The sequence below is a fragment of the Dreissena polymorpha genome, chromosome 1 (genome assembly GCF_020536995.1).
Source record: "Dreissena polymorpha isolate Duluth1 chromosome 1, UMN_Dpol_1.0, whole genome shotgun sequence".
NCBI classification, from domain to species: Eukaryota; Metazoa; Mollusca; class Bivalvia; order Myida; family Dreissenidae; genus Dreissena; species Dreissena polymorpha.
The window spans coordinates 36,335,707-36,362,322 of record NC_068355.1 but is presented as its reverse complement, the minus strand read 5'-3'; the positions used below and the strand labels follow the sequence as shown (position 1 = coordinate 36,362,322).

The 26,616-nt window shown below is 36.5% G+C and overlaps 1 protein-coding gene across 11 annotated transcripts in view; it reads right to left on the bottom strand.

The window, feature by feature from the left end:
• The window catches only part of LOC127877004 (6-phosphofructo-2-kinase/fructose-2,6-bisphosphatase-like), a 370,857-nt gene that overhangs the window by 321,620 nt on the left and 22,621 nt on the right, over positions 1–26,616 (bottom strand). For 8 of the 11 annotated variants that reach the window (XR_008048207.1, XR_008048218.1, XR_008048196.1 and 5 more), the window contains exons 2-7: positions 22,814–22,939; positions 19,034–19,130; positions 13,177–13,240; positions 11,363–11,497; positions 2,498–2,681; positions 1,250–1,323 (exon numbers count right to left, since the gene is read on the bottom strand). Coding sequence is in view for 7 of the 11 variants with exons in the window: in XM_052422587.1 (XP_052278547.1) it covers positions 1,250–1,323; positions 2,498–2,681; positions 11,363–11,497; positions 13,177–13,240; positions 19,034–19,130; positions 22,814–22,939 (680 nt within the window). In the remaining 4 variants the exon portion in view is untranslated. Of the gene's footprint in view, positions 1–1,249; positions 1,324–2,497; positions 2,682–11,362; positions 11,498–13,176; positions 13,241–19,033; positions 19,131–19,639; positions 19,734–22,813; positions 22,940–26,616 lie in introns of all 11 variants that reach the window. The other 3 variants (XM_052422605.1, XM_052422638.1, XM_052422596.1) reach the window with 1 other exon arrangement.

The window sequence follows — 26,616 nt, the reverse complement described above, 5'->3', positions numbered from 1 at the left end:
ATTTACCATAAAGTGATTTACATAAGCAGAATAAACGGGATTATCGCATAATAAATAGAAACTTGAAAAGTAGTAAGTATACAGTAATAGAGTCGGGTTGAAACGGATGTATTGGGGAATCGTTCGAGTCGGGATTATACTATCTGTGCGGGAAAGTTTTAAAACAATTAAACAATTTTAAAAAAATATTATTTTTTTAAATGACTAGAGGATTTTCTTGAAGTCATAGCGCCCCAAATGACGTCTTTTGACGCTGTTTTTCTTTGAGTTATAACGCACCACAGAACGTGAATTGACACGTTTTTGTTTTTTTTTAAACGTCGGGAGGGGACACCCCTCCCGAACCACCCCTATCAGCCCCTGGGCCCCTGACAAAAATCCTGTGGAAAGCACTGAAGTATAGATTGGGCAAAAATTGTGACTTCAAGAGATTTAACTAAGTTTCAGTAAAGACACATAAGGAAAACTTCCTGCTCGACTGGCAGACATGTTTTTACAACAGACTGGAAAGGATCCATGGATCCATTTGAAAACTTGGCAGATATATCATTAGATTGAAGGTTCTGACAAAGTTTCAAGAAGAGTAGACTAAACACATGATTTCTAGAGACTTCACAAGCTTCTTTTTTAATTTTTGTTCAAGTTTTTTTACCTCATGTGACCCATTTACAAACTAGACCTAGACTTGATTGGGACAAATGTTCTGACCAGGTTTTTTATAGATTTGAACTAAATGTGACCTCTACATTGTTCACAAGGTAAAAGTTGATGTACGAAAAATGACAGACAAAATGCGATCACAAAATATCACACTGAGCATATTGTGCTAAAGTGAGCTAAAAACAAGGAAAAGAAGGAAAAGTAGGGCCAGATAGAAAGCCATGGCAAAAATGTAGCTTTCTCTTTTCCCAAATTGAAATCAATATACATCTAGGTGTTATCCAGCACAAATTTACTGGCACAAGCTAGGGTTTTGAAAAGGGTTCTTGAAATACAAAAAAGTTTGTACCATACATGTTACAATAGATGTGATAACTGTTCTACTTGTAGTTTATCAATTTCTTAAGCTTTTAGTTTAATTCCCAATGTATTTCTTAATGATCACTCAGCCTTGTTTTATATACACACAAAGGCAAAGTCTATTCACATTTTAGGAATCCCCAGATATAATGTTTTCAATGCTTCAATTCATTAATTTGTATAAATAATAGACATTGGAGTGGATTTTCAAAGATAAAGCAATACTCACTCTAGTCAAGTAAATGGTTCTTGGTAGAACATGGATGTTCATCAAGTAATACACAACTCTACTTTGCAGGTGGCCTACAAAAAGAAGACAGTACTGAATAGAAAATGCAAAATGCAAAGTAAAATCCAATAAAATTGAACAACAGACATCATGTTTTAATATAAATGATATTCAAAGCATTAGCCATGCAAGTCCTACCTTACCTACACGTGTGTTTCAATGAATCCCTTACATCTATGCCATTCATGTAAAACAACATTCAATAATCTGAAGATGCAAACAATAAAATAAAAGGCTCTTAAAGCTTTTGAAAATTGAACTTTTGCATAAAAAATATGCCTATGACAAAACTTCATCAGTTATCAATACAAGTAAAATGCTGTTTATATGGTATATGTTTAGAAATAATTAGTTCACTTCAATTTGACTGATTTAAGAATTAATATCGAAACTTTAAAATTGAGATTTAAAATTCTAAATAATATAATTCTGCCAAACTAATATATTTTTACTATATGTTATCATTATGAAACAAGTAAAAATGCATTGGTGCCCACAATTTGTTGAACAAAAACAATCAGAATGACCTTTACCCCATAATTCATATTTTACAGAATACTCTTAATGAAAAGTTTTACTGTTAAAAAAATTATAAATATTAATACACTCAATGGCATTTATTTATAATTTTTCTCTGTGTTCAACAGGTTTTCAATCATATAACTCTCTGTGTTCAACAGGTTTTCAATCATATAACTGTGGTCAGGACTCTGTGTTCAACAGGTTTTCAATCATATAACTCTCTGTGTTCAAGAGGTTTTCAATCATATAACTGTGGTCAGGAAACCTACGCACACTTACCCTTGATAATCTAGTTGAAAATTTTCAAGTACAAACACTAAGGCTTCAGACAACTGAACGGATTGAATTAGAGAAAGGGAGATAATCCTTTGACGTGCATTCCATAGCTCTAGCAATTGAGCTTATCTTCCAAATTAACCCTTTCCCACTCTCAAGAAAAAATAAAATGGCTATATGCAACCGGCATAAAACCAGAACAGCCTGCCAACAAGCACTGTGCTACTCACCAGCCAGTTTGTTCAAGAAACCTCTCGCCCTGGTAGAAGATCTGTATAAAGAACTACTCACCAGCAAGTTTGTTCACCAATAAGTTAGTTTGTTCACCAATAATATAGTTCACCAGGAACTTCTCACCCTGGTTGAAGATCTGTATAAAGAACTACTCACCAGCAAGTTTGTTCACCAGGAACCTCTCGCCCTGGTTGAAGATCTGTATAAAGGAGAGGTCCTTATCGTGACCGCAGTCCATGGCCTCATAATGGACCCGGTAGTGATCGATCCTTTTCAGGAAGTCTTCCACGGCCTCGTTCTTGTCCATGCCCAGATAGTCCGGGCTGCACACCTTCACTTCCTGTAAGCGGGCAATGTTTTTTAGGCGGTCAAATTTGAGGCCCTTATTTGTCCCCATTCAAAATGTAAAAAAGTTGTTATTTTTCCCAAATTACTTTTTCCAAATCCAAAGGGCTGCAGCCCCATCCCCAAAACAGTGAACAATAACACTGAAGCAAATGTGTGTGGGATTTACAGCCAATAAAATTTAGAGAAACTTTCAGCCAGTAGACCCAAATGCAGGGCTTTTTTTCAGCTTTTCGGGAAGATAACCCATGGCTTTGAAATTGGGAATTTTATCGGCATTTTTAAGAAATTGTAAAAATAAATTCAAAACTACATGAATGAGTTCAGCATCTTTAATCACTAACACCACAAACACCATCATGATCAACAGTTTTCCACATAATAAGATCACACAAAGTCTTCAGTCATATCAAAACTACTGCTTTCAACATGTTGAATATCAGTCAGCACTTTGCTTTCGGAAATCAACGACGACGATGCAAAAGAGTCACTTGTTATTAAATTACTATCATTAACAATGGAAGGAGTTTCAATGGGTAGACTGGTACTTTGTGACGATGTTTGTTTATTTAATGACGCTTGCTTAAAGAAATCAACAGTTTTCGTTTTGCCCCTAGGTTTTTGCTTAGGAATCTTTTTCAGTAAGTATTTCGAATTGCACGACATCTTTGTTTTCTATTCAGCCGAATCACAAAACGCTTGAATTTCATCGCAAATATAACAAGAGCTGTCAGAAGACAGCCCGCTCAACTTTTCGAGTGCTTGACAGTATAACATAAGTCATCATGGGGAAATTGTTCATATTCAATAAGGCCAAGGTTATATAGTCATATTCTTACTGGAAGCGGACCATAATTGAAACATATTGTTGCTAATGTTTCAAAGAAGTTGCACTTTATAAACGATTCTGAGTTCAGGTATATTTTCCACAATGTATTAAACATTTGTAAAGACAATACAAACTTATAAGATTTTATTTCAAGTTTGATAGCAATAGCTTGGGTGGGATGGTTGGACGGTTCTTCAAAAAAAAAAAAAAAAATTTGTGTTTTTTTTACCATGTTTCACCAAAAAAAGTATTTTTGGGTGGGGGTGGGGTGGGGGTGGAGAAGGGGGTATAATGTGGGGGGTGGTCATTTATTAGATGATCTTTCAAAAATAAGAAAAAAAAGGGAAAAAAAAGATTTTTTTGTGGGGGGGGGGATTCTGGGGTGGGGCGTGGGGGAGGGTTTGGGTGGAGTCCATTGTGGTATGTCAGGTAAGTGTTGTTTTGTCAAAGTATGAATCAAATCTTATCATAAATAACGAAATAATGGCAATTTAAGCAAAATTTATTAATTTAATTTTGAGAGTCAAGGTCATTCAAAGTTCAAGGTCAAATTCAACTTGCCAGGTACAGTACCCTCATGATAGTAAGAAAGTATTTGAAGTTTGAAAGCAATAGCCTTGATACTTTAGAAGTAAAGTGGATCAAAACACAAAATTTAACAAGATATTCAAGTTACTAAGACAAAAAAGGGCCATACTTCCGTTAAAATGCCAACCAGAGTTATGCAACTTGCTATGTACAGTCCCCTTACGATAGTTAGCAGGTTTTCCAAGTCTGAAAGCCATAGCTATGATACTTTAAGAGTAAAATGGACCAAAACACAAAACTCAACCAAATGTTCAATTATCTAAGTATAAAGGGGCCATAATTTTGTCAAAATGCCAGTCAGAGTTACATAAGTATAATAAGGGAACATAATTCTTACAAAATGCTAGTTGTCTTCTCTGGTTTATAGATTGGGGTCATGTTGGTAAAGAAGTATGCAAATATAAAAGCAATATGACAAGGTACATAAAAAATATTCGAAGTCAGGTACGCAAACATTAACATTGATTTATCAATAATATGCATATCCTAAGTGGAACAAGAGATGTGTTTGTCAGAAACAAAATGCCCCCTATTGTGCCGCTTTGAAGCCATAAATTTGACTTTTGACCTTGAACGATGACCTTGACCTTTAGCTACTCAAAATGTGCAGCTCCATGAGATACACATGCATGCCAAATATCAAGTTGCTATCTTCTTCAATATAAAAAAAGTTATGACCAAACTTTAACGAAGGTTTTAGCAACGAAAAATACAATGATATTTGACCATTGACCTTGAAGGATGACCTTGACCTTTCACCACTCAAAATGTTAGGGCTGCAACGGGTATCCGAAATATCTGATTATATAGGATCCAACTTCAGATTCGCGGGTACGGATCCACCCTTGGACATTTCGGTTCCGAATATTTATTTTCATAGTTGTATGTAACCTAGCGCTGTTTTCACAAGCATCATTTTTATACAGACTGGTTCTGTTTAAAGGTAAAAGATATGTATAATAGTTGATATTTATTGACGTGTGACAGTCAAATAGCAGATCATTCAAGATCCTTTGGCTTTTATTGTCTAAGAGGTCACAATTAACCCCAAACCGGAGCTCTCTGTTTGCAGGGTTACATGCAGTCAGTTTGATACTTAGCACATATTGTTCAGTGCATGCTGCATAGGATTTGTAAAATACATTGCATATGGAATGTTTTCGTATCAATTTGAAGGTATATTTGTAAGCAATAAGATAAAAATCCATTTGTGTTCTCAACTTTTTCTGTTGATGGTTCTCGGCTTTGAAAGTAGGTCATACTATTTGAGCCCAAAATGGTCCCCTCCACATCTGTCAAAACTGGTTTGCCTATTCTAAGGTAAATATTTTTAGTTACAACACATAGATTTGATGACATGCATTTTTTTCAAAAGATTATGCATTTATCTTTCCAATGATGTATGATGATATAGTACTGAAATGCTTGGTCATGGTAAAAATTGATATCGACCTATTTTATATATAATATAGAAGGAAATTAATTGCGCATGCGTTTGGACATTCCGTAATGAGCGCCGAGAGCAAAACTAATTCAAAATCACGGAGGATTTACACATTACAAATGCAATTCCTAAAGGCAATAAGTAAGTTCTCAATCCTTATTGTCTTTCTGAGTTGTATTAAAAACAACGGTAGTGGATCCAGTCTGGCTGCAATGTTATTCAGGTAAATATTGCATAATTTCGCGACCTGTCAAATTGTGTTCCTGCATCATGTATGGTCTTGAAAGCATCTTTCGTCATATACTAAGTTTAAATGTTATCTTGTGATGCAAGGAACCTCAATTCCCAGTGAGAGAATCTTCTCCACAACAGGAGACCCCATCAGTGCTTATAGGGCTTGTCTGGAGCCGGACAATGTTGATATGTTAATTTTTGTTAAAACAAACATCAAACTGCAAGAACAGTGAAAAGTGTATGTTAACGGGCAAACTTTTAAGTGAATAAGTGTTGAGGTTTCGTTTTATTCTGACATTGCTACAATGTTAAACAAGTTTGCTATGTTTTTTGTTAATAAATGTTTAATGTTTTTTAGTCAAATTATACTTCTTAAGTTCTAAAATATTGATTTCTTTAATTAAGACAGAATTTCTAATTTTCTCTTACCTGAGGGATCCGGATCCAAAATAAGTCAGAAGAAACCTTAGTTGGCTTCGATTTCGGATCCGAACAAATTTTTTGGATTTGTTGCAGCCCTACAAAATGTGCAGCTCCATGAGATACACATGCATGCCAAATATCAAGTTGCTATCTTCAATATTGCAAAAGTTATAAAAGTTTAACCAAGGTTAAAGTTTTGTGACACACACATACAATGACACAATGACAGACAGGCCAAAAACAATATACCCCCGATCTTTCGATCAGGGGGGGGGGGGGCATAAAAAGAGCCATAATTCTTACAAAATGCTTGTTACAGTTGTCTGCTCTTGTTTATGGATTGGGGTCATGTTGGTAAAGAAGTATTCAAAATATGAAAGCAATATGTCAAGGGACATTGAAAATATTTGAGGTGGTACGCAAACTTTAACATTCCAACGCTCACGGGAACGCTCACGGGCACGCCGACGCCGGGGTGAGTAGAATAGCTCCACTATATATATTTCATATATAATAGTCGAGCTAATAAGCGCCTGAACAACACAGAGAATATCGTTCACACAAATAATGTCGACGTTATCCAAATCGAGGTATAGTCTAAAACCCGTACAAGACCGGATCGGATTACGCTTTTTTTTAAAGTGAAACAGCTGATGTCATTAGCATTTTTTTCTTATTAGGATTTTTTAAGCAAATTTTGGGAAAACAGTATACTTTTTGCGATGGGAATATAGCCGAATTTCGACTATAAAATCGGGCCAAAAAAGCCCTGAAATGCATACAATTCTACTACTGTGTTGGCAAGATTGAAAACAAGGGACAAAATTGTCACAAAAATATGTTTTCAGCTGATAAAGGGAGACAATTCAAAATGTGTATTGTTAACCCCCTTGTGTAAAATTGACCTTGATTTCAATTAGACAACAAGGGCTGTTTGTAAAACATGCATGCCCCCCCATATGGGCTGTCAGTTGTAGGGGAATCCATTGTGTGAATACGTTTTTTGTCACTGTGACCTTGACCTTTGACCTAGAGACCTGAAAATTGATACGGGTCATCTGCAAGTCATGATCAATGTACCTATGAAGTTTCATAATCCTAGGCCTAAGCATTTTTGGGTTATCATCCGGAAACCATTTTACTGTTTCGAGTCACTGTGACCTTGACCTTTGACCTAGTGACCTGAAAATAGATAGGGGTCATCTGCCAGTCATGATCAAAGTTCCTATGGAATTTCATGATCCTAGGTGTAAGCATTCTTGAGTTATCATCCGGAATCCATTTTACTGTTTCGAGTCACTGTGACCTTGACATTTGACCTAGTGACCTGAAAATCAATAGGGGTCATCTGCCAGTCATAATCATTGTACCTATAAAGTTTCATGATCCTAGGCGTAATCATTCTTGAGTTATCATCCGGACACCATTTTACTATTTGAAGTCACTGTGAGCTTGACCTTTGACCTAGTGACCTGAAAATCAATAGGGGTCATCTGCGAGTCATGATCAATGTACCTATGAAGTTTCATGATCCTAGGCCTAAGCGTTCTTGAGTTATCATCCCGAAACCATTTTACTATTTCAAGTCACTGTGACCTCGACCTTTGACCTAGTGACCTGAAAATCAATAGGGGTCATCTGCCAGTCATGATCAATGTACCTATGAAGTTTCATGATCCTAGGCCTAAGCGTTCTTGAGTTATCATCCTTTCATAGTTACATAGTTGTTTCAAAATCAAGTTGTTTTTAGTTGTTGACCTTGGAGATATTGACGTAATTCTTTCGTGCGACACACCGTCCAATAATGGTGAACAAATGTGCCAAATGAATTTAAAATGTCACAATGAATGACATAGTAATGGCCCAGACAAGCTCATTTATGGCCATTTTTGACGTTCAAACTTAAATTGTGACCTTGACCTTGGAGATATCGACGTGATTCTTTCGTGCAACATACAACCTAATGATGGTGAACAAATGTGTTGAATGATTTTAAAATCTCACAATGAATCACAAAGTAATGGCCCGGACAAGCTCATTTATGGCCATTTTTGACCTTCAAACTCAAATTGTGACCTTGACGATATCGACATAATTCTTTCACACGACACACCGTCTAATGATGGTGAGCAAATGTGCCAAATGATTTTAAAATCTGACAATGAACAACAACGTTATGGCCCGGACAAGCTCATTTATGGCCATTTTTGGCCTTCAAACTCAAATTGTGACCTTGAACTTGGAGATATTGTTACGTACCTCTGCTTTGAGGTATACAGTTTTAATGACTTGATTACTTATAGCTTTCAAATAGCTGTTAATATAGTGTTACGCTTGTTCCATCCGTTTTGAAAATATGACACAAGTCCATAATAAACGTTTAAACAATAATTTATTTGTGCGAAGATAAGTAATCGCAATAGACAACCCGTTAGACAGCAACACAATGTGATTCCTAACCGCCAGCTTCCCGGTAATTATACTAGGGTAGTATTTACAAAGTTAATGGCGTGTGACGCACAATCAGTCAGTTCTGCTTTCTTTCAGTATTTATGTGTAATTAATACAATAAAAATGTTAAAATGCTTCCAAAATCAGTGTTACTTAATGTAAACAATCTTCAATTCACTGGATTATTACTATAAAACTTATGTGATAACGACTAAAAGGTATTTACTTCGAAAAATGAATGACTCTCTTAACAAAAATTACGTCTATCCTAGATCTTGACTTAAGCTCAACTGTCAACTGTTTTTACTTATTGTTTAATACTGATGACTAAAATTGGTCAGTGACCAAGATTCTGGGCAGTGACCAAGATTCTGGTCTTTAATGACCCGTCGAATTCTGGACACCAGTGACCAAACTGGTCAGTCACGTGACTGACCAAAAATAATGACCAAGAAATTGGAACGTTTCATGACGTCGTTTACAAAACGTCATAACAATAAGACATATTGGCGCCTTATTTAGAAAAACAATGAAAATTACAAAGAATTAAACATGGATTTACTTTGATGTGATACATCTTGCTGCGACAACAAAGTTGAACTCTCAAACTGTTAAAGTGACTATCAGGAAAGGGAATTTCCCAGAATTCAATAAAACGAATGGCTACCAAAATTACAAGGTGCCGATGAAGTAAATAGGTAAATAGGTACATGTAAGCTGGCAGAAATTGTAAAATATTGGAATGTTCTACAAAGAAACGAAATTCTATAACATGGATGGCTAACAACTAGATGAAAGTTCTGGTGATGTTTAGATTATATACATTCACTTGAGAAAATATGCCAATTGATTTATATAGTCACATAATGTCACCAGTACGAACAACTTCACAGTCCATGAGAAAAGGTAAGTGTTACTGTCACACCTGGGGTGTATCAATATCGACATAATTCTTTCGCGCGACAAACCGTCTTATTATGGTGAACAAATGTGCCAAATGATTTTAAAGTCTGACAATGTACGACAGAGTTATGGCCCGGACAAGCTTGTTCCGCCCGCCCGTGATATTCGCCAATCTAATAACCAGTTTTTTTCTTAAAAAAACCTGGTTAATAACAGGGATGCAGCATTTCATTAAGAGTTTGATACTTGGTCACCTGGGGTCAAGAATAAGTACATCAAATTTAACAGGTTTGAGATGGCCTTAGAAGTCACATTTTTTCCAATTTTTCCCAATGATCATGTAACATGATTAGGAGATAATTTTGTTATAAAATATCCAATTTTTGTTGGAAATGGTTCTAGTTAGTTTAAAACTTGCAGCAAGGGGTTCTGGCATTTCTTCCTATTTGACAATATTGAGACATTGCCAAAAAGCATGAAATCTTTGTTCATGCCATCCAATCAAACTTAAAATCTCTAGCTTCCACAAAGCGATGCAATTTTCTTGGCATGATAATTATGATGAAAAATAAGTGTACCTGACTTTTATTTGACAATTTCAAAATGACCAATCAGGATCTATCATTGTTTCCTAATTTCCAAATGGTCCAATATAAAATCTTTGTCCAAAGACATTAAAATTAACATTCATTGCTTAAACATCATAATAGGACAATAGGTCAAATAAGTTTTCGCCAAATGGGATAGCCCTTTGTTTCTTTAATTGATTTTTTTGTGAGAATGGGAATAGGTCTCCGAAACACTTGATCCTAAATAAGTCGAATACTATAAGAGAATACACTGCAACGCCATTATATTGCGGTTTGCGGGGTCCAAAGATCGCGATCGCGATATATATCCGGTGGCAATATAACTTGTCAGGTCATTCATGAATGTATATGCATGGATTAGCATAGTTTGGCAATTTCAAAACACGCTTTTTACATACCTTATTGCATTATGTTTTAAATCCATGTGTTATACATATGTATATCATAAAAACATTATTCAATATAAGTATTTCAAAATCCGTTTCATAAAATTTGTTATGCGGAAAGCATTGCCACCTTTTTTGGTTCACAAAAGATAACAAAATCCAGCCACAAATAAACACTCCTCGCAAATTTCCTGTAAATTATGTGCACTTATTAAAAGCATGCAAAAATTAAACCTCATGTACAATATCACACCATTCTTTCTTGTGGAAAGCATGGGCTTTAAGATTTGAATTCTGAATAATCAGTTCCTAACACAATTGGTTGTGCAAACAACTGTGCAGGCTTTCCCTCTCAATTAAAAACAAGTTGTTTATGTTGTATCTAACGCACACAGGTTGTTGAGATAGGTCAGTATGATTCTTCAACATTTACAGTTATTGTATACACCTGCGTGTAGGGGACTGCGTATATTCAGCAGCCTGAGCGCTGATTGGCTGAAACAATTACCAAGAGAAAAGTGATTGAAAGCTTGCATAATGTCACTTCAAAGCAAATTCAATAGAGGAGGTTGTGAAAGGTGACACGAAAAATTACCTTTGATGTTGAGCAAGTTGGGTTTTTGTTTGTCACAGTACACAAGCGTGACTTTGATGCATAAAGAAGGCAAACAATCTGGACCAAGGTGGACTTATGAATTTCCGATTATATAGAAAATTAACGTGGGTGAAAAAATGGGGTCCATGGCCGATTCACGATATATTGGACGTCGCCATATACCAGATATATTGGAGTTGAAGTGTACTAAATTTTTTTTTTTTCTTACTTACCAGAATATTAGCCTCAATGATGTTGATGTCGTCGCATACAGACTCAACAAAGAACAAACGGAAGTTGTGTTTTTGACAGATAATCTCCTCCAACAGCTTCCTACGCTCTCTAGTCGTGTTGGTCGCATCAATCACCTGGAGGAAGACACAACTTTAATTCGTACTTATGTAGTAAACCAAATATATATAGAATTTCAAATCATCTAATTATCAAAGGTCCATAAAAAAAGGGCATTAGCGATCTCGCTGGTCATCGTATTTGGCTCAGGGTTTAAGCCCACAAAAACTGTGACCCAGTTTGATGATGATATGATTAAAACTGATTAAGTAAAAGTGCAGAAATGCTTAATTTAGCTAATTGTATAGAATTTAAGGGTCATAATTCAGAAGTGCTTCATGCCATCACCTGGGTAATCAATCTTAGCAAAGATAAAATGTCAACAAACATGTTGCAAAGTTTCAAGTTGCTTTGATTTAAACTGTTCGAGTCAATGAGTGGACATTGTTCTCCTGGACAACACCCTTTAAACACATGTATTCCCATAACACGCCATGTTTGTTTGAAAGAGGACGAACCCAGCTAATTTCCAAGTGAAAATAGCTTATTCACCCCCTGGTAACATTTTGTCTAAAGTAATCAAAATAATGCGTGCAATTGACATTGCTAGAGGATGACGTTATGGGTAACCCTTGACCTTTGGCAGTTTGCAAGTCAAGAGGGAGCTGATTCATACAATGATGATCTGAAAACATTGTCTTTTCTTGCCCATTCAATCATCAACAAGTATCCCAACCCAGGGTTATATGCATCAGTCACATAGAATTCATGGAATCTCTTTACAGCAGCTTCTCTTGTGGAATCCAATAAATGTCATGGACAAAGTGAGTAGGTTATGGTCTCATTTTTTTGGATAATAATATAAATAAATACACATCTGTGTAACATATTAGACAATTCAGAATATCAATTGATTTTTGTATTAATCTGTCAATGACCGCTGGTTTCTTCATAACCCTTCTGAATGATTTGACAGTGTTGAACAGTGGGAGTACCAAAACACTGATTGACAATAATACCAAACCAAACTAGATGACCAGTTATTGCAGCGGTCTGGTTAGCACAGTGGTTGGTACTTTGCAACCAAGGTTCAATTCTCTTTGGTTGGCGGTGACCAGGTTTCCTCAGAGTACTCTAGATGTCCGCCACAGCCCAAAACCAAAACTGAATGTTAAAGCTCTTTTATATGAAATAAATGGCCAGAAATAACAGCTATTATTCAAAATTCCTTGCAATATGTGTGTGTCTCTACTAAATTTATTTGGTAGAAATGTGTCAAACACATGGTCCTCACATAATGCAGCCTCATGTGAGGAAGGATGGCTTTTTACTTCTAAATACTCCCTAGGATGAATAAAGAGCTTACATGTATCTCTGAAAAGATATAATATTTATGTCTATGTTTACCTCATCAGCCCTATAGGTAATCCTTTAATAAATGCTGGATCAAGATTGTGACCATTTGAGCCTCATTCTGGGAAAACTGGGCTTAATGCATTTGCGTTAAGTGTTGTCCTAGATTAGCCATTGCAGTTACACAGGCTAATCAGGGAAAACACTTTCTGCAAAAACTGGAATTGCCCTAACAAGAGACTTTCTTTAAACAATATAAATTCCATAAAAGCGGAAAGTGATATCCCTGATAAGCCAGACTGCACAGGCTAATCTTAGCCAACACTATAAGCACATGCATTTAGCCCAGTTTTCCAGAACCAGTCTCGTTTGATCTCAAGAACATGATAAAGTTTCTACTTACTGCAACTTCCCCACCTCCCAGTAGAAAGTTACACGCATCATCTATTGCCATCAGGGCACACTTCCTGGGTACAGAAAACAGTCAATAAGAGCAGTATACACCCAACTCACTAGAAAACATGATTCAATTGAGTCGTGTTCTGAGAAAACTGGGCATAATGCATGTGCATAAAGTGTCGTCCCAGATTAGCCTGTGCAATCTGCACAGGCTAATCAGGGACAACACTTTCTGCTTTTATGACATTTTTTGTTTAAATGAAGTATATTCTTAGCAAAAATCCAATTTAGGCGGAAAGTGTCGTCCCGATTAGCCTTTGCAGACTGCACAGGCTAAACTGGGACAACACTTTATGTGCATGCATTAACGCGACTCAATTAAAAAAGCCTCGCTCTGGGTTAACAGGGCTTTATGCACTAAAGTGTTGCCCCAGATTAGTATAAGCTTGATTTTGCTTTAGAACAGAATTCCTTTTAACAAAAAATCCATAAAATCAGAAAATGTCTCCCTGTTTAACCTGTGTGGACTGCACAGGCTTATCTGGGATGACATATGCACATCCATTAAGCGCAGTTTTTCCAAAACACTTCTCAAATATTGAGCTGTATCCAATATCGATATCTTTCTTGTTTGAAGTCGCTTGGATTTATATATGTGGGCCAAATATTATGTGATAATGCACCAACTAAAGTACTTTAATTCTTCATAGAAAATTTCTGCCCCTGTAAATAATTGCTTGCTTAAATGCTCTAGTGTTATCATTCCAGGGGTTGAAAAGTGTGTTGGACAATATATCTACATGGGTATGACATATATTCAGTTCCAATTGAATGGCTTGAGATATGATGCAGACATTGGCTCCAAACTTTTAATGTTTTATGCCTTATGACCAGCCAAGAGAGCAACAGTGTGACTCCAATATTCCTCCCACTCAGGCATTGTCTGCAATGGCAACAAAGGGCAAAGTTGTGTTAACACTGAGGAAAGTGTCACAATACTGAAACAAGAGGGCCTGAAAGGCCCAAAGTCGCTCACCTGAGATAATAAGATATTATTGGGACAAATCTTCTGAGCAAGTTTCATGAACATTGGAAAATAAATGTGGCCTCTAGAGTGTTAACAAGGTTTTCCTATAACCATATAAGGAAAAATGCCCCCCCCCCCCCTGGCAGCCATGTTTTTCAACCAACCGGCATCATTTTGAACTCGTCCAAGATATTATCGGGATGAATCTTCTGACCAAGTTTCATGAAGACCAGACAGTAAATGTGGCCTCTAGAGTGTTAACAAGATTTTACTATAGCCATATAAGGAAAAATACCCCGCCCCTTGGAAGCCATGTTTTTCAAGAAAACATCATTAATGTCAAACTCATCCAAGATATCATGACGACCTATCTTCTGACCAAATTTCATGAAAATTGGACAATAAATGTGGCCTCTAGAGTGTTGACAAGGTTTGAATATAGCCATATATAGCCATATAAGGAAAAATGCCCCGCCCCTGGTGGCCATGTTTTTAAAGCAACCAAAACCATTTTCGGACTCATCCAAAATATCATTGGGACAAATCTTCTGACCAAGTTTCATGAAGATCGGAAAATAAATGTGGCTTCTGGAGTGTTAACATGGTTTTACTAAAGCCATATAAGGAAAAATGCTCCGCCCTCTGGCAGCCATGTTTTTCAACCAAAGGGCATAATTTTTGCACTTGTCTAAGATATTATTGGCATGAATCTTCTGACCAAGTTTCATGAAGATTTGACAATAAATGTGGCCTCTAGAGTGTTAACAAGATTTTATTATAGCCAAATATAGCCATATAAGGAAAAATGTCCTGCCCCTTGGCAGCCATGTTTTTCAAGTTAAGGTTACCATTTTCAAACTCATCCAAGATATCATTGGGACAAATGTTCTGACCAAGTTTCATGAAGATCAGAAAATAAATGTGGCCTCTAGATTGTTAACAAAATTAGGTTTTACTATAGCCATATTAGGAAAAATGCCCCTCCTCCTGGCTGCCATGTTTTTCAATCAACCGGCATCATTTTATTTCTCGTCCAAGATATTACTGGGATGAATCTTCTGACCAAGTTTCATGAAGATTGGACAACAAATGTGGCCTCTAGAGTGTTAAGAAGATTTTACTATAGTCATATAAAGCCATATAAGGAAAAATGCCCCGCCCCTTGGCAGCCATGTTTTTCAAGCAAAGGTTACCATTTTTTAACTCATCCAAGATATCATAGGGACAAATCTTCTGAGCAAGTTTCATGAACATTGGAAAATAAATGTGGCCTCTAGAGTGTTAACAAGGTTTTACTACAGCCATATAAGGAAAAATGCCCCGCCACCTGGCAGCCATGTTTTTCAACCAACCGGCATCATTTTTTAACTCATCCAAGATATTATTTGGATAAAATCTTCAGACCAAGTTTCATGAAGATCAGACAATAAATGTGGCCTCTAGAGTGTTAACAAGATTTAACTATATCCATATATAGCCATAAAAGGAAAATTGCCCCGCCCCTTGGCAGCTATGTTTTTTCAAGCAAACGTAACCATTTTCGAACTCATCCAAGATATAATTGAGACCAATATTCTGACCGAATTTCATGAAGATTGGACAATAAATGTGGCCTCTAGAGAGTTAACAAGGCAAATGTTGACGCCGCACAACGGAATACTGACAACGGACAAAAGGCGATCACAAAGTGCTCAGGTGAGCTAAAAAGTGTAGTAGTACCTGCAATCTTTTCTTCCTTTTATTTGCCTCTATAATTACCATGTATATAATTTAATCGTTTCAATACTTATAAAGTTTATAATTCTCTGCATGAGATACATGAAAGAAGCACAGAAAACAATACCATTACTGTATTCCCTAATTCTGCCCAGAATAAATTTTTATGAAAAGATTTTTTGTCCACAATGTTGCATCATTAATTCTGTTTTCAAAAGTTACAGTACATTTTAGTCTATGGTCCATTATAACATTTTTCATGTGAATGCAAAATGGCAGAAAAAGCTGTATCAGGATCTTAAAACCACTGCAAAAGTATAATGTTTTCATTCAGAGGGAAAAATTAATTTATTCTTTAGAAAAAAAAGCAAAAGCTTAACATTATTGAATATTCAGTAAGTCTCAATCAATATCATCCTTATTGAATATTCAGTAAGTCTCAATCAATAACATCCTTATTGAATATTCAGTAAGTCTCAATCAAAATCATCCTTATTGAATATTCAGTAAGTCTCAATCAATAACATCCTTATTGAATATTCAGTAAGTCTCAATCAATATCATCCTTATTGAATATTCAGTAAGTCTCAATCAATATCATCCTTATTGAATATTCAGTAAGTCTCAATCAATAACATCCTTATTGAATATTCAGTAAGTCTCAATCAAAATCATCCTTATTGAATATTCAGTAAGTCTCAATCAATATCATCCTTATTGAATATTCAGTAAGTCTCAATCAATAACATCCTTATTGAATATTCAGTAAGTCTCAATCAATATCATCCTTATTTTCTCAACAAACCTGAACACACTTGTACTGCATCAAAATACAAACACATACATTAATAAGCAGCTGCTGTTTCGCAATTATTTAAATGTTAAGCAAATACCCATTTGTTCAAACAATAATCTTCACCCAGTACACTAATTGTTATAAATGACACAGAATTTCTAACATTTTTACAAAGCAATACTAAAATACCGGTACAGGCATTTCTCCATGCACAACAGAGACTTCAGGAATAAAAAAAGCATTTTATTGTGTCCCACATTTAGTAAGATGATTGTTTACTGAAGCCTGAGACACATGATAGATCCTGGATGCTGTTGCTTACAGAAAAGTTAATAATCCAACTAGAAGGTCTGATTGATATTTCTCCTGGCCACATAGGATACATGTAGGATGATGGTATTTCTCCTGGCCACATAGGATGTTGGTATTTCTCCTGGCCACATACATGTACATGTAGGATGTTGTTATTTCTTTGATTGCAAAAACGTTTGAGATGTAAAAAAAATATGAGCCTTGCTCTTGAAAACGTGGTTTATTGCAAGTGTGTAAAATGTCTTCCCAGATTAGACTGAACAGTCTGCACAGGCTTGTCAAGCAGGAATGACACATTTCGATTTTATTGTATTTTTCATTTAAAGAAAGTCTCTTTTCAGTGAAAATCCAGTTAAGGCACATAGTGATGTCCCTTAATAGCCTGTCATGCCGACTGTTCAGGCTAATCTGGGACAACACTTTATGCACATGCATTGAGACCCATTTCCCACAGCAATTAAGGCTCTCATATATTTGTGTCTTTAAAGTTTGTTAAAGTTATCTAGACTATCCAGTAGTGATCTATGGTCACTATCATACATTTAATTTTAAGTTCAAATACTCAATACATTATTGTCATACATACAAAATCAGTTACCGTGTTCAACATTTAATGTAACAAAATAACATAACAATAGCAAATTAGTGAACATTATAACAAGCAATCACGTCTGTTAGTTAAATGTAGCAACAAAGTGCAAAGCAACAATAGCACAGGGCATGCGAGGTGAACAGTGAAGGGTAAACAGTCATGGGATGGTGAACGTATGAAAACAAAATGTAACCCAGCCAATCAGTTCAGAAGCTTTGGTAAGATACCAAAAATTGAACTAGTAATTTCAGTATATTCCTCAACCTTATAATGAAAACTTGTATAAATGCGTCTCAGTTTTAGCATCTAGAAGTGTGATTTTACCTTATAACAAAATTAGCATTAGGCTAAACTTGCTACCAGTCATTGTGAATCAACAGTGTATTTGCAATAAATAGGAAAGAAAAACAAGGTACCATTGAAAAAAAAGAATGGAATATATATAAGTCAAAACAACATGGATGTCCCAGCTATCTTTCACTGCACGAACACAGAAACAAGTTTTGTTTGAGAGTGCACTTTAAACCTTTCCCACTCGGAAGCTAAGTGAAAATGACTATGTGCAAACAGCATAAAACCATAACAGCCTGGGAGTACCTCGCTGTTTTATGCTGTTTGCTGCTGATCAGTATCTAAGGGTCAGAAATGAAGTTTTTAAAACTTGAATCTAGTAAGAAAGGTCTTTAATTACATTTAACTTTCGAAGGGACTACAAATGCATCAAAATACGTATCTAAGTGGCAAGAAAATCTTCTTTCACTAAGGAGCTTGAAGCAACTGATAAGGTTGCTTCACAGGACACATTGCTTAGGTATTATGATTATTTGGGCAACTTTATTTTGAAATGCCATAAAATATGTACAAGTTATTGGCAAAATAAGGAATATGGAAAAAATTCAAGAGTCAAGTCAATAGCGCATATATATTTTTAATCCCACAAGGCACAACAAAGTTATTAGCTGTGGTACACAAACCTTGACAATACACATACAGCTGTATAAGTAATATGCAAAAACTAAAAAGTGCCAGATGTGACCTTAGCTTGATGCAAGCAGCATGGTTTTTGCACAAGACAGGACGTTTTAATATGATTATCATTTGTGGGAATTTTTCATTATCCCATAGTGTTTAACAAAGTGATGAGCCGGTAACAAAAAGTCCCACAGAAAAACACACACATTGACAGGGATAAGAATATATACCCTCCGCCATTATCATGACCTTGGGGATTAGAAGATAATAAGGAACAAAAAGCTTAATTAGAAAGAATGTCTAAGCAACTTAACAACAAATTAACAAACAAGAGTGCACATTTAGTTGAATTTGTAAATTAGAGTAACAATTAAGAACTATAAAAGGTGTCTATCCGTTATATATTTCACAAAGAATGCTCTCAAAACTACGATGCAGTAACTTACTGTCTTAGAGCCAAAGCTTCTGAATTGGATGTATCGAAAAAATTATGATTCCGATACTGGTCAGTGGCAGCCCTTCGATATTCGCCCACATTGAACACTGGAATGATAGGACATCTATTTATAAACATTTGGATCCCACCCACCCTCAGACAATGGGAATTCCCAGGCTAAAACTTGAGTATTTTCCCTTTATGACTGAAGGGTAGCTGTGTTGTCAGCAGCTGTGGTTATTTTAACAAAAAGTCAGGTCTTGCAGAATCCTGTTCATTCCTTTGAAACATGGATTAAAAAAAGATAAGTGTACGATGAAATGTTGTAACCTTACTACAAGTTATCTCAGCAAAAACAAACATAATAAATCATCATGCACCTTGACAACAGCAAGGCACAATACAAAACCTTAAAGTTTTTGTTTTTCGAAATCTTTAGTTTAATACAGCACAATTATTTCTAATCATTTTCCAATTATATCAAAGAAACACAGACAGGATTCCATGCAAGAGGTCCAAGTAAGTAAGTCAGTGTATGTTCGAATATGTTGTGCAACAATCAAGCAGAAGCGGTATGACACGCCACTGTTCTCTGGATTGGGTTGGTTTTACTCACGTTCTTAAATTCTCAGCCTCTGGGTTGTCGGGTCTAAAGAAATCGTGAGTGGTGAGTTTTGTGGCCGCCCTACGGTACTCTCCCACATTGAAGGCTGTACAATACACACAATCAACAATGATCATGTAAAAACAGGAACAAAATTAATGTTTGTGATGATATTTTCTTAATATGTCAGGTCTTTATTACATGTACCTTATGAAAGTGGAGCGAAAATTAGGTGTCCTCTAAAAGCATTGTTTATGTAAAATTATGCAGTTAGTCCAAACAAGGAGACCCAGAGAGCCCTAGAGGGATTTTGATTGATATTTGCAAGAAACATTTATTTGGTAGGATAAAGTTAGGACCACTTTGTTAATCCACAAAACCTTAGTTTATCACTCAGACAATATAAGCATTCCCACCAAGTTGTATATACATGTAGATTGTGACCTCTAAGTGTTACAAAGCTTCCTCCTCCATTTGACCTAGTGACAGAGTATCAGTGCTTTCCACAAGCCATTTAAAAGTCCCTCGCTGGGGTGCTTGAATTTCGAAACCGTCCCTCGGCGGGGCAATTGAACTTTTTTGATCAGTGTATTTTTGAAGTATCTGCAACTAGCCATTCTCAAGATCAAAGCTATAATGACTTTGCCAAATTTGTTGAAAGCCTATTTACGATCCTCTGTCAATGACATGTACTGCTTTACTAAACTAAAGCCTGCCTAAAGGCGGAGCATCCTTGTATTGGACAATAAATATTGACCAATGAGAGTGCATGCTTTATGAGCGACAGCACTTGTAGGCATGCAATCTGTGCCATGTTGAGGTAATGAACCTAGCATTTCTTCCATAGTTTAGCTTTCAAAACATTCCTGATGAGGTAGTATACTGTTTTCTTGGACATTCCTGTGTCCAATGCCATTTTTCTCTGGGTCGGCGGATTGATTTTAGAAATCCAGCGGCGAATTTAGCATACAACATCATGAGGTCAGACCTTATATGGATGTCGACTTAAAGTTGAATTTGAAGCACCACCAGGCGTTGTACTGCGCTGTAAAGTGCGTCATGTTGAACATTTTGTATACTTCCCAAAGAAATAGCATGGCCCATCTTTTTTAGTTCATTTTGAATGCTTCTGTAACTGCATTTGCATCTCAAAAGGCCTTTAACAATGCCCTTTACCGTTTCATTAATTTTCTTCTGAGACATGATGAATACTATTGACAAATTGCATGTACATTGAAATATAGTATATTACATAACTGCTAAAACAACAATGGTTCGAGAAAATTGTGCATGAAAAAACACGGATTCCTTTTGTTAATTTTGAAATGGGGCAACTCTCATAATGCGATTGTCATCCAAAACACAGTTCCGAATGTATGTGTTAACGCGACCTTGACAAATTTTATCTTTAAATAAACAGTGCTTATTTATATTCTGTTGATTCTTGTCTCAAAAGAAAGGGCGCAAAAATGGAAAGCGTGGGTGTATTGATTGTTGTATAAACATGCACACATCACAGGTGATTTACACATGTTTAGTGGAATTATCTTATCAAATCTTTAAATAGTCACTTATGCCAAAATTCATGTTATACTTAAGAAAACAAGAGATGTGTTTGTCAGAAACACAATGCCCCCTACTGCGCCGCTTTGAAGCCATATATTTGACATTTGACCTTGAAGGATGACCTTGATCTTGAACTTCACTTCAGAAATGTGCAGCTCCATGAGATACATATGCATGCCAAATATCAAGTTGCTATTGTCAATAATGCAAAAGTTATTGCAAAACTTTAACCAAGGTTCTTAAGTTATCATCCAGAACCATTTTTCTAAGTTGAGTCACCATGACCTTGACCTTTGACCTAGTGACCTGAAAGTCAATAGGGGTCATCTGCGAGTCATGATCAATGTACCTATGAAGTTTCATGATCCTAGGCGTAAGCTTTCTTGAGTTATCATCGGAAAAACCATTTTTCTTAGTTGAGTCACCATGACCTTGACCTTTGACCTAGTGACCTGAAAATCAATAGGGGTCATCTGCCAGTCATGATCAATGTACCTATGAAATTTCATGATACTAGGCATAAGTGTTCTTGAGTTATCATCCAGAAACCATTTTCCTATTTCGGGTCACCGTGACCTTAACCTTTGACCTTAAGTGACCTGAAAATGAATAGTGGTCATCTGCGAGTCATGATCAATGTACCTATGAAGTTTCATGATCCTAGGCATAAGCGTTCTTCAGTTATCATCTGGTAACCATTTTACTATTTCAGGTCACCGTGACCTTGACCTTTGACCTAGTGATTTCAAAATCAATAGGGGTCATCTCGAGTCATGGTCAATGTACCTATGAAGTTTCATGATCCTAGGCCTAAGCGTTCTTGAGTTATCATCAGGAAACAATCTGGTGGACTGACGGACAGACATACGGATGGACGGACTGACATGTGCAAAACAATATACCCCCTCTTCTTTGAAGGGGGGCATAAAAAGCTATCTCTAGAAGCATGATGGATGACCAATACAACCATATAAGATGTACTGTTAAGTGAATTATACTATTGACCTTAGAATTGAACCAACAGGCTGATCTTACAATGTTTCACACTGCTACATCTGTCTGTTGGGCCATGTTTGAGGCGACTCGAGTGTGACTGTATAAATCTATATTTAATCTGTTCTATTGTTTACTATCATCATTAATATTAGTAAAAGCTATGTTTTTCGTGCCCATTCTGCTTGAAAATTTTGGGCTACCAATAACATTTACATTTTTTGTCACAAAATACTTCAAATAGACAAATACATCAAAGCTAGAAGAACACATGTGATATTAAGATATTAACTACCATTCACAGTTATTGCATACTTTTAGGATCCACCCGTTGTACTGCTGGGACTACATGTACTACATTTAAGTCTTTTAACTGGACCCTTTTAATTTGTATGAATACCAGGTTGTTGTGGTCGCATAGCCGTCAGCTTCAAGGAGGTCTAGGTTCCATCTGTACGGCTGTGGGAGCATTTATCTGACCCAAAAGGCACCAAGTACTGGTTCTACCCTGAAAACTGACTCCACAGCAGCAGTGCCTCAATATTCCTAAGACTTTTGTTACAATCAATCTCAAATAGGTTTAAACTAAACATTAAACACTACCGTGTTACTAGTGAGAGGACCTACCTTTGGTGCGTATTCCGATCCAGTTGAGGTATCTGGTCAGCTTCTTGGACATGTATGTCTTTCCACGGGCAGGTAGTCCCACCATTGATATCACAGTCGGTGCCTGCACCATGTGGGGACATGACGCTGCAATGAGAAAGGCACACAAATACATGACACTACAAGATGAATTGTACATGGTTCATGTAGCTATTTACCTTGAAGTTCAATGGATTTAAAGGTACAAATAGATGTAACTGCGGGATAAATATAGCCTTATTCTTAAAAAAATGAGTTTAATGCATGAGAGTAAAATGCTATCATTGATTAGCCTCAGTACAGTCTATAAAGACTAATCAGGGACAACACATTCCAGCTACACTAGTCAGGGACAACACATTCCAGCTACACTAATCAGGGACAACACATTCCAGCTACACTAGTCAGGGACAACACATTCCAGCTACACTAATCAGGGACAACACATTCCAGCTACACTAGTCAGGGACAACACATTCCAGCTACACTAGTCAGGGACAACACATTCCAGCTACACTAGTCAGGGACAACACATTCCAGCTACACTAGTCAGGGACAACACATTCCAGCTACACTAGTCAGGGACAACACATTCCAGCTACACTAGTCAGGGACAACACATTCCAGCTACACTAGTCAGGGACAACACATTCCAGCTACACTAATCAGGGACAACACATTCCAGCTACACTAGTCAGGGACAACACATTCCAGCTACACTAATCAGGGACAACACATTCCAGCTACACTAGTCAGGGACAACACATTCCAGCTACACTAGTCAGGGACAACACATTCCAGCTACACTAGTCAGGGACAACACATTCCAGCTACACTAATCAGGGACAACACATTCCAGCTACACTAGATGAGTGTTTCAAAGAGACCTCCTTTTAACAACAATTTTAACAAAGTGGAAAGTGTCGTCCCTGCATACTTAGCGCATACAAACAGCACTGGTTAATCTGGGACAACACTTTACAAACATGCATTATATATTAAGACCAGATTTCCCACAACACAGCTCCATTGTAAAAGTTAGCAGTAAATCTTGAAGTAGCTAAATGGATTTACAAGTTTTATAAGAAATTGAAGACACTTAATATTTTTCCTTGTGAAAGCCTGCTGTACATGTATAATAATCACTGAACAAGAGTGCCAAACTGTCACAAGATACGCCCGTTTGAAGGTTTTGGACAACTTGATAACTTTATCATGACCCATATTTGAACTTGACCTACGTATCATGAAGACACAACTTCTGACCAAATTTGGTGAAGATCAGATGAAAACTACTTCAAATAGAGAGCTGACACCATGCTAAATGCTTAAAATGCACTAATTGACCTCATGACCTAGTTTTTGACCCGGCATTACCCATATTTAAATCTGACCTGGATATCATTTAGACACAACTTCTGACCAAATTTGGTGAAGATCAGATGAAAACTACTTCAATTAGAGAGCGGACACCATGCTAAATCCTTGAAATGCACTAAGTGACCCCGTGACCTAGATTTTGACCCGGCATGACCCATATTCGAACTTGACCTAGATATTGTCTAGATACAACTTCTGACCAAGTTTTGTGAAGATTGGATGAAAACTACTTCAATTAGAGAGCGGACACCATGCTCAATTCTTGAAATGCACTAAGTGACCCTGTGACCTAGTTTTTGACCCGGAATGATCCATATTCGGACTTGACCTAGATATCAACTAGATGCAACTACTGACCAAGTTTGGTGAAGATCGGATGAATACAATTTGAATTAGAGTCCGGACAAAGTGGCGCCGTTGAAAATGCACTAATTGACCCTATGACCTAGTTTTTGACCCGGCATGACCCATATTCGAACTTGGCCTATATATCAACTAGATGCAACTGCTGACCAAGTTTGGTGAAGATCGGATGAATACAATTTGAAATAGAGTCCGGACAAAGTGGCCCCTTTGAAAATGCACTTTTTGACCCTATGACCTAGTTTTTGACCCGGCATGACCCATATTCGAACTTGGCCTAGATATCAACTAGATGCAACTGCTGACCAAGTTTGGTGAAGATCGGATGAGTACAATTTGAATTAGAGTCCGGACAAAGTGATGCCTTCCGCCCGCCGCCCGCCCGCCGCCCGCCCGCCCGCCAAGGGGTTTCACATAATACGTCCCGTATTTTATACGGGCGTATAAAAATGTGACAAAGCAATAAAAAGTGCTCACAAGTGCTTGCATTAAACACACAACAAAAAAACGTGTCTCCCTTTTGACTGTGAAAGATTCCTATTTTGACAGAATTAAGCAAAAAGTCATCAACCCAACATCATTATTTCCTTGGCCTCTTTTACTAGGCTTGAAAACATGGTAAGTTTTATTCAAAACATAATTATATTGAGTTACAGGCAAATAAAACAACTGCAAAGCCTTGACATAAATTTAAAACATGTACAGATTTACACATAAACATTAAAATATACATATAATGAATCACAACTATAGATAATTGCTAAGTATGTTTTCCTGGTGTATAAATTCCAGGTCAAACAAGAAATGTGTATGTAAGGCCAGTGCCACAGATAAGCTGCGTATCTGCGTCTTTCACTCTATTAAAATATCTAAAAACGCAAAGAAATACAATATCATGCGTATTGAAAACGCAAACAATTTGACAATTACGCAAATTCTGCAAATTTAATGCGTACGGTACAATCGCTTCGATCTAAAATGCATTGCTCATTTTAGGTATTTGCTCTTTGGAATTATTCTTGTAACGCGGCGACAGTTTCATTCAGCAAGCGCCTGGATGACAGAGCAGGAAAACAGTCAAAGTTATTCAAACGCTCTGCGGACCAGATTTCAGAGTTAAAGAAAGCGTCTGACCAAATTATTTACGATGACATACATGCGTTCTCAATCTGAATTTATCTATCAATCATTGTGCATGTATTTGTAAAGCGTCTGTACTTTCAGTTTCTATAACGATCCGAAATAAATATGTTTAAAAGAGGTCGAAAACGTCTGCGATTGTTGCGCCAAAATATCAGTCTATATGTTTAACAGTTACAAAGATGTCAATTAACATAATTCTTTTTTAAAGTTTTTATTATGGACAGTTTCAAGGATTACAGATGTTATGAAATATCAGTTTATTAAAGTTATTATAATAGTTTACAGTTTTATTGAATCCATACAAGTGTGCAGTTTCAACAGAAGTAAAGCATCAATGATTTTAAGGTATACCTTTTTATAACTCATTTCACCCTATTTCAAGAATGAAATCACCCTATTTTTCAAAATAAATGGGTGAAAACCCTATTTCCCAAATAATTATCTGGGGCACTGTAAGGCACAGTTGCCCCAATTGCCCCCTAGCAAATTTTGTCTCTTAATTTAACATAAGTAACAAAACTCAGCCCTGATCTGAAAGTCTTGCAGATATCTGAAATAGTTTCTGAAAAAAATACGGAAAATTGTTCAGTTTACAGCCTGTAACTGCCTCAAAAATCAATGGACCGGAAAAAAAATTGAACTTGATCTGCAAGTCATGAAGGAAGACTCAAATACCAAAAATAAGGTTGGTTTCATAAAGCAATTTGGGAAAAAAACCAGAAAAGTGTTATTTTAACAAGCAAATTCGTTGACTTGATATCCCGCACCAATATGCTTCTGGACACAAAAGTGTTATATTTGACACTGAAAAAAGCATTTTTTCAAGATACATAGGGCCATAACTCCGTTATTAACAGATGGTGTACAATGCCATTTGGCGTGCATCATCCTCTTATCCA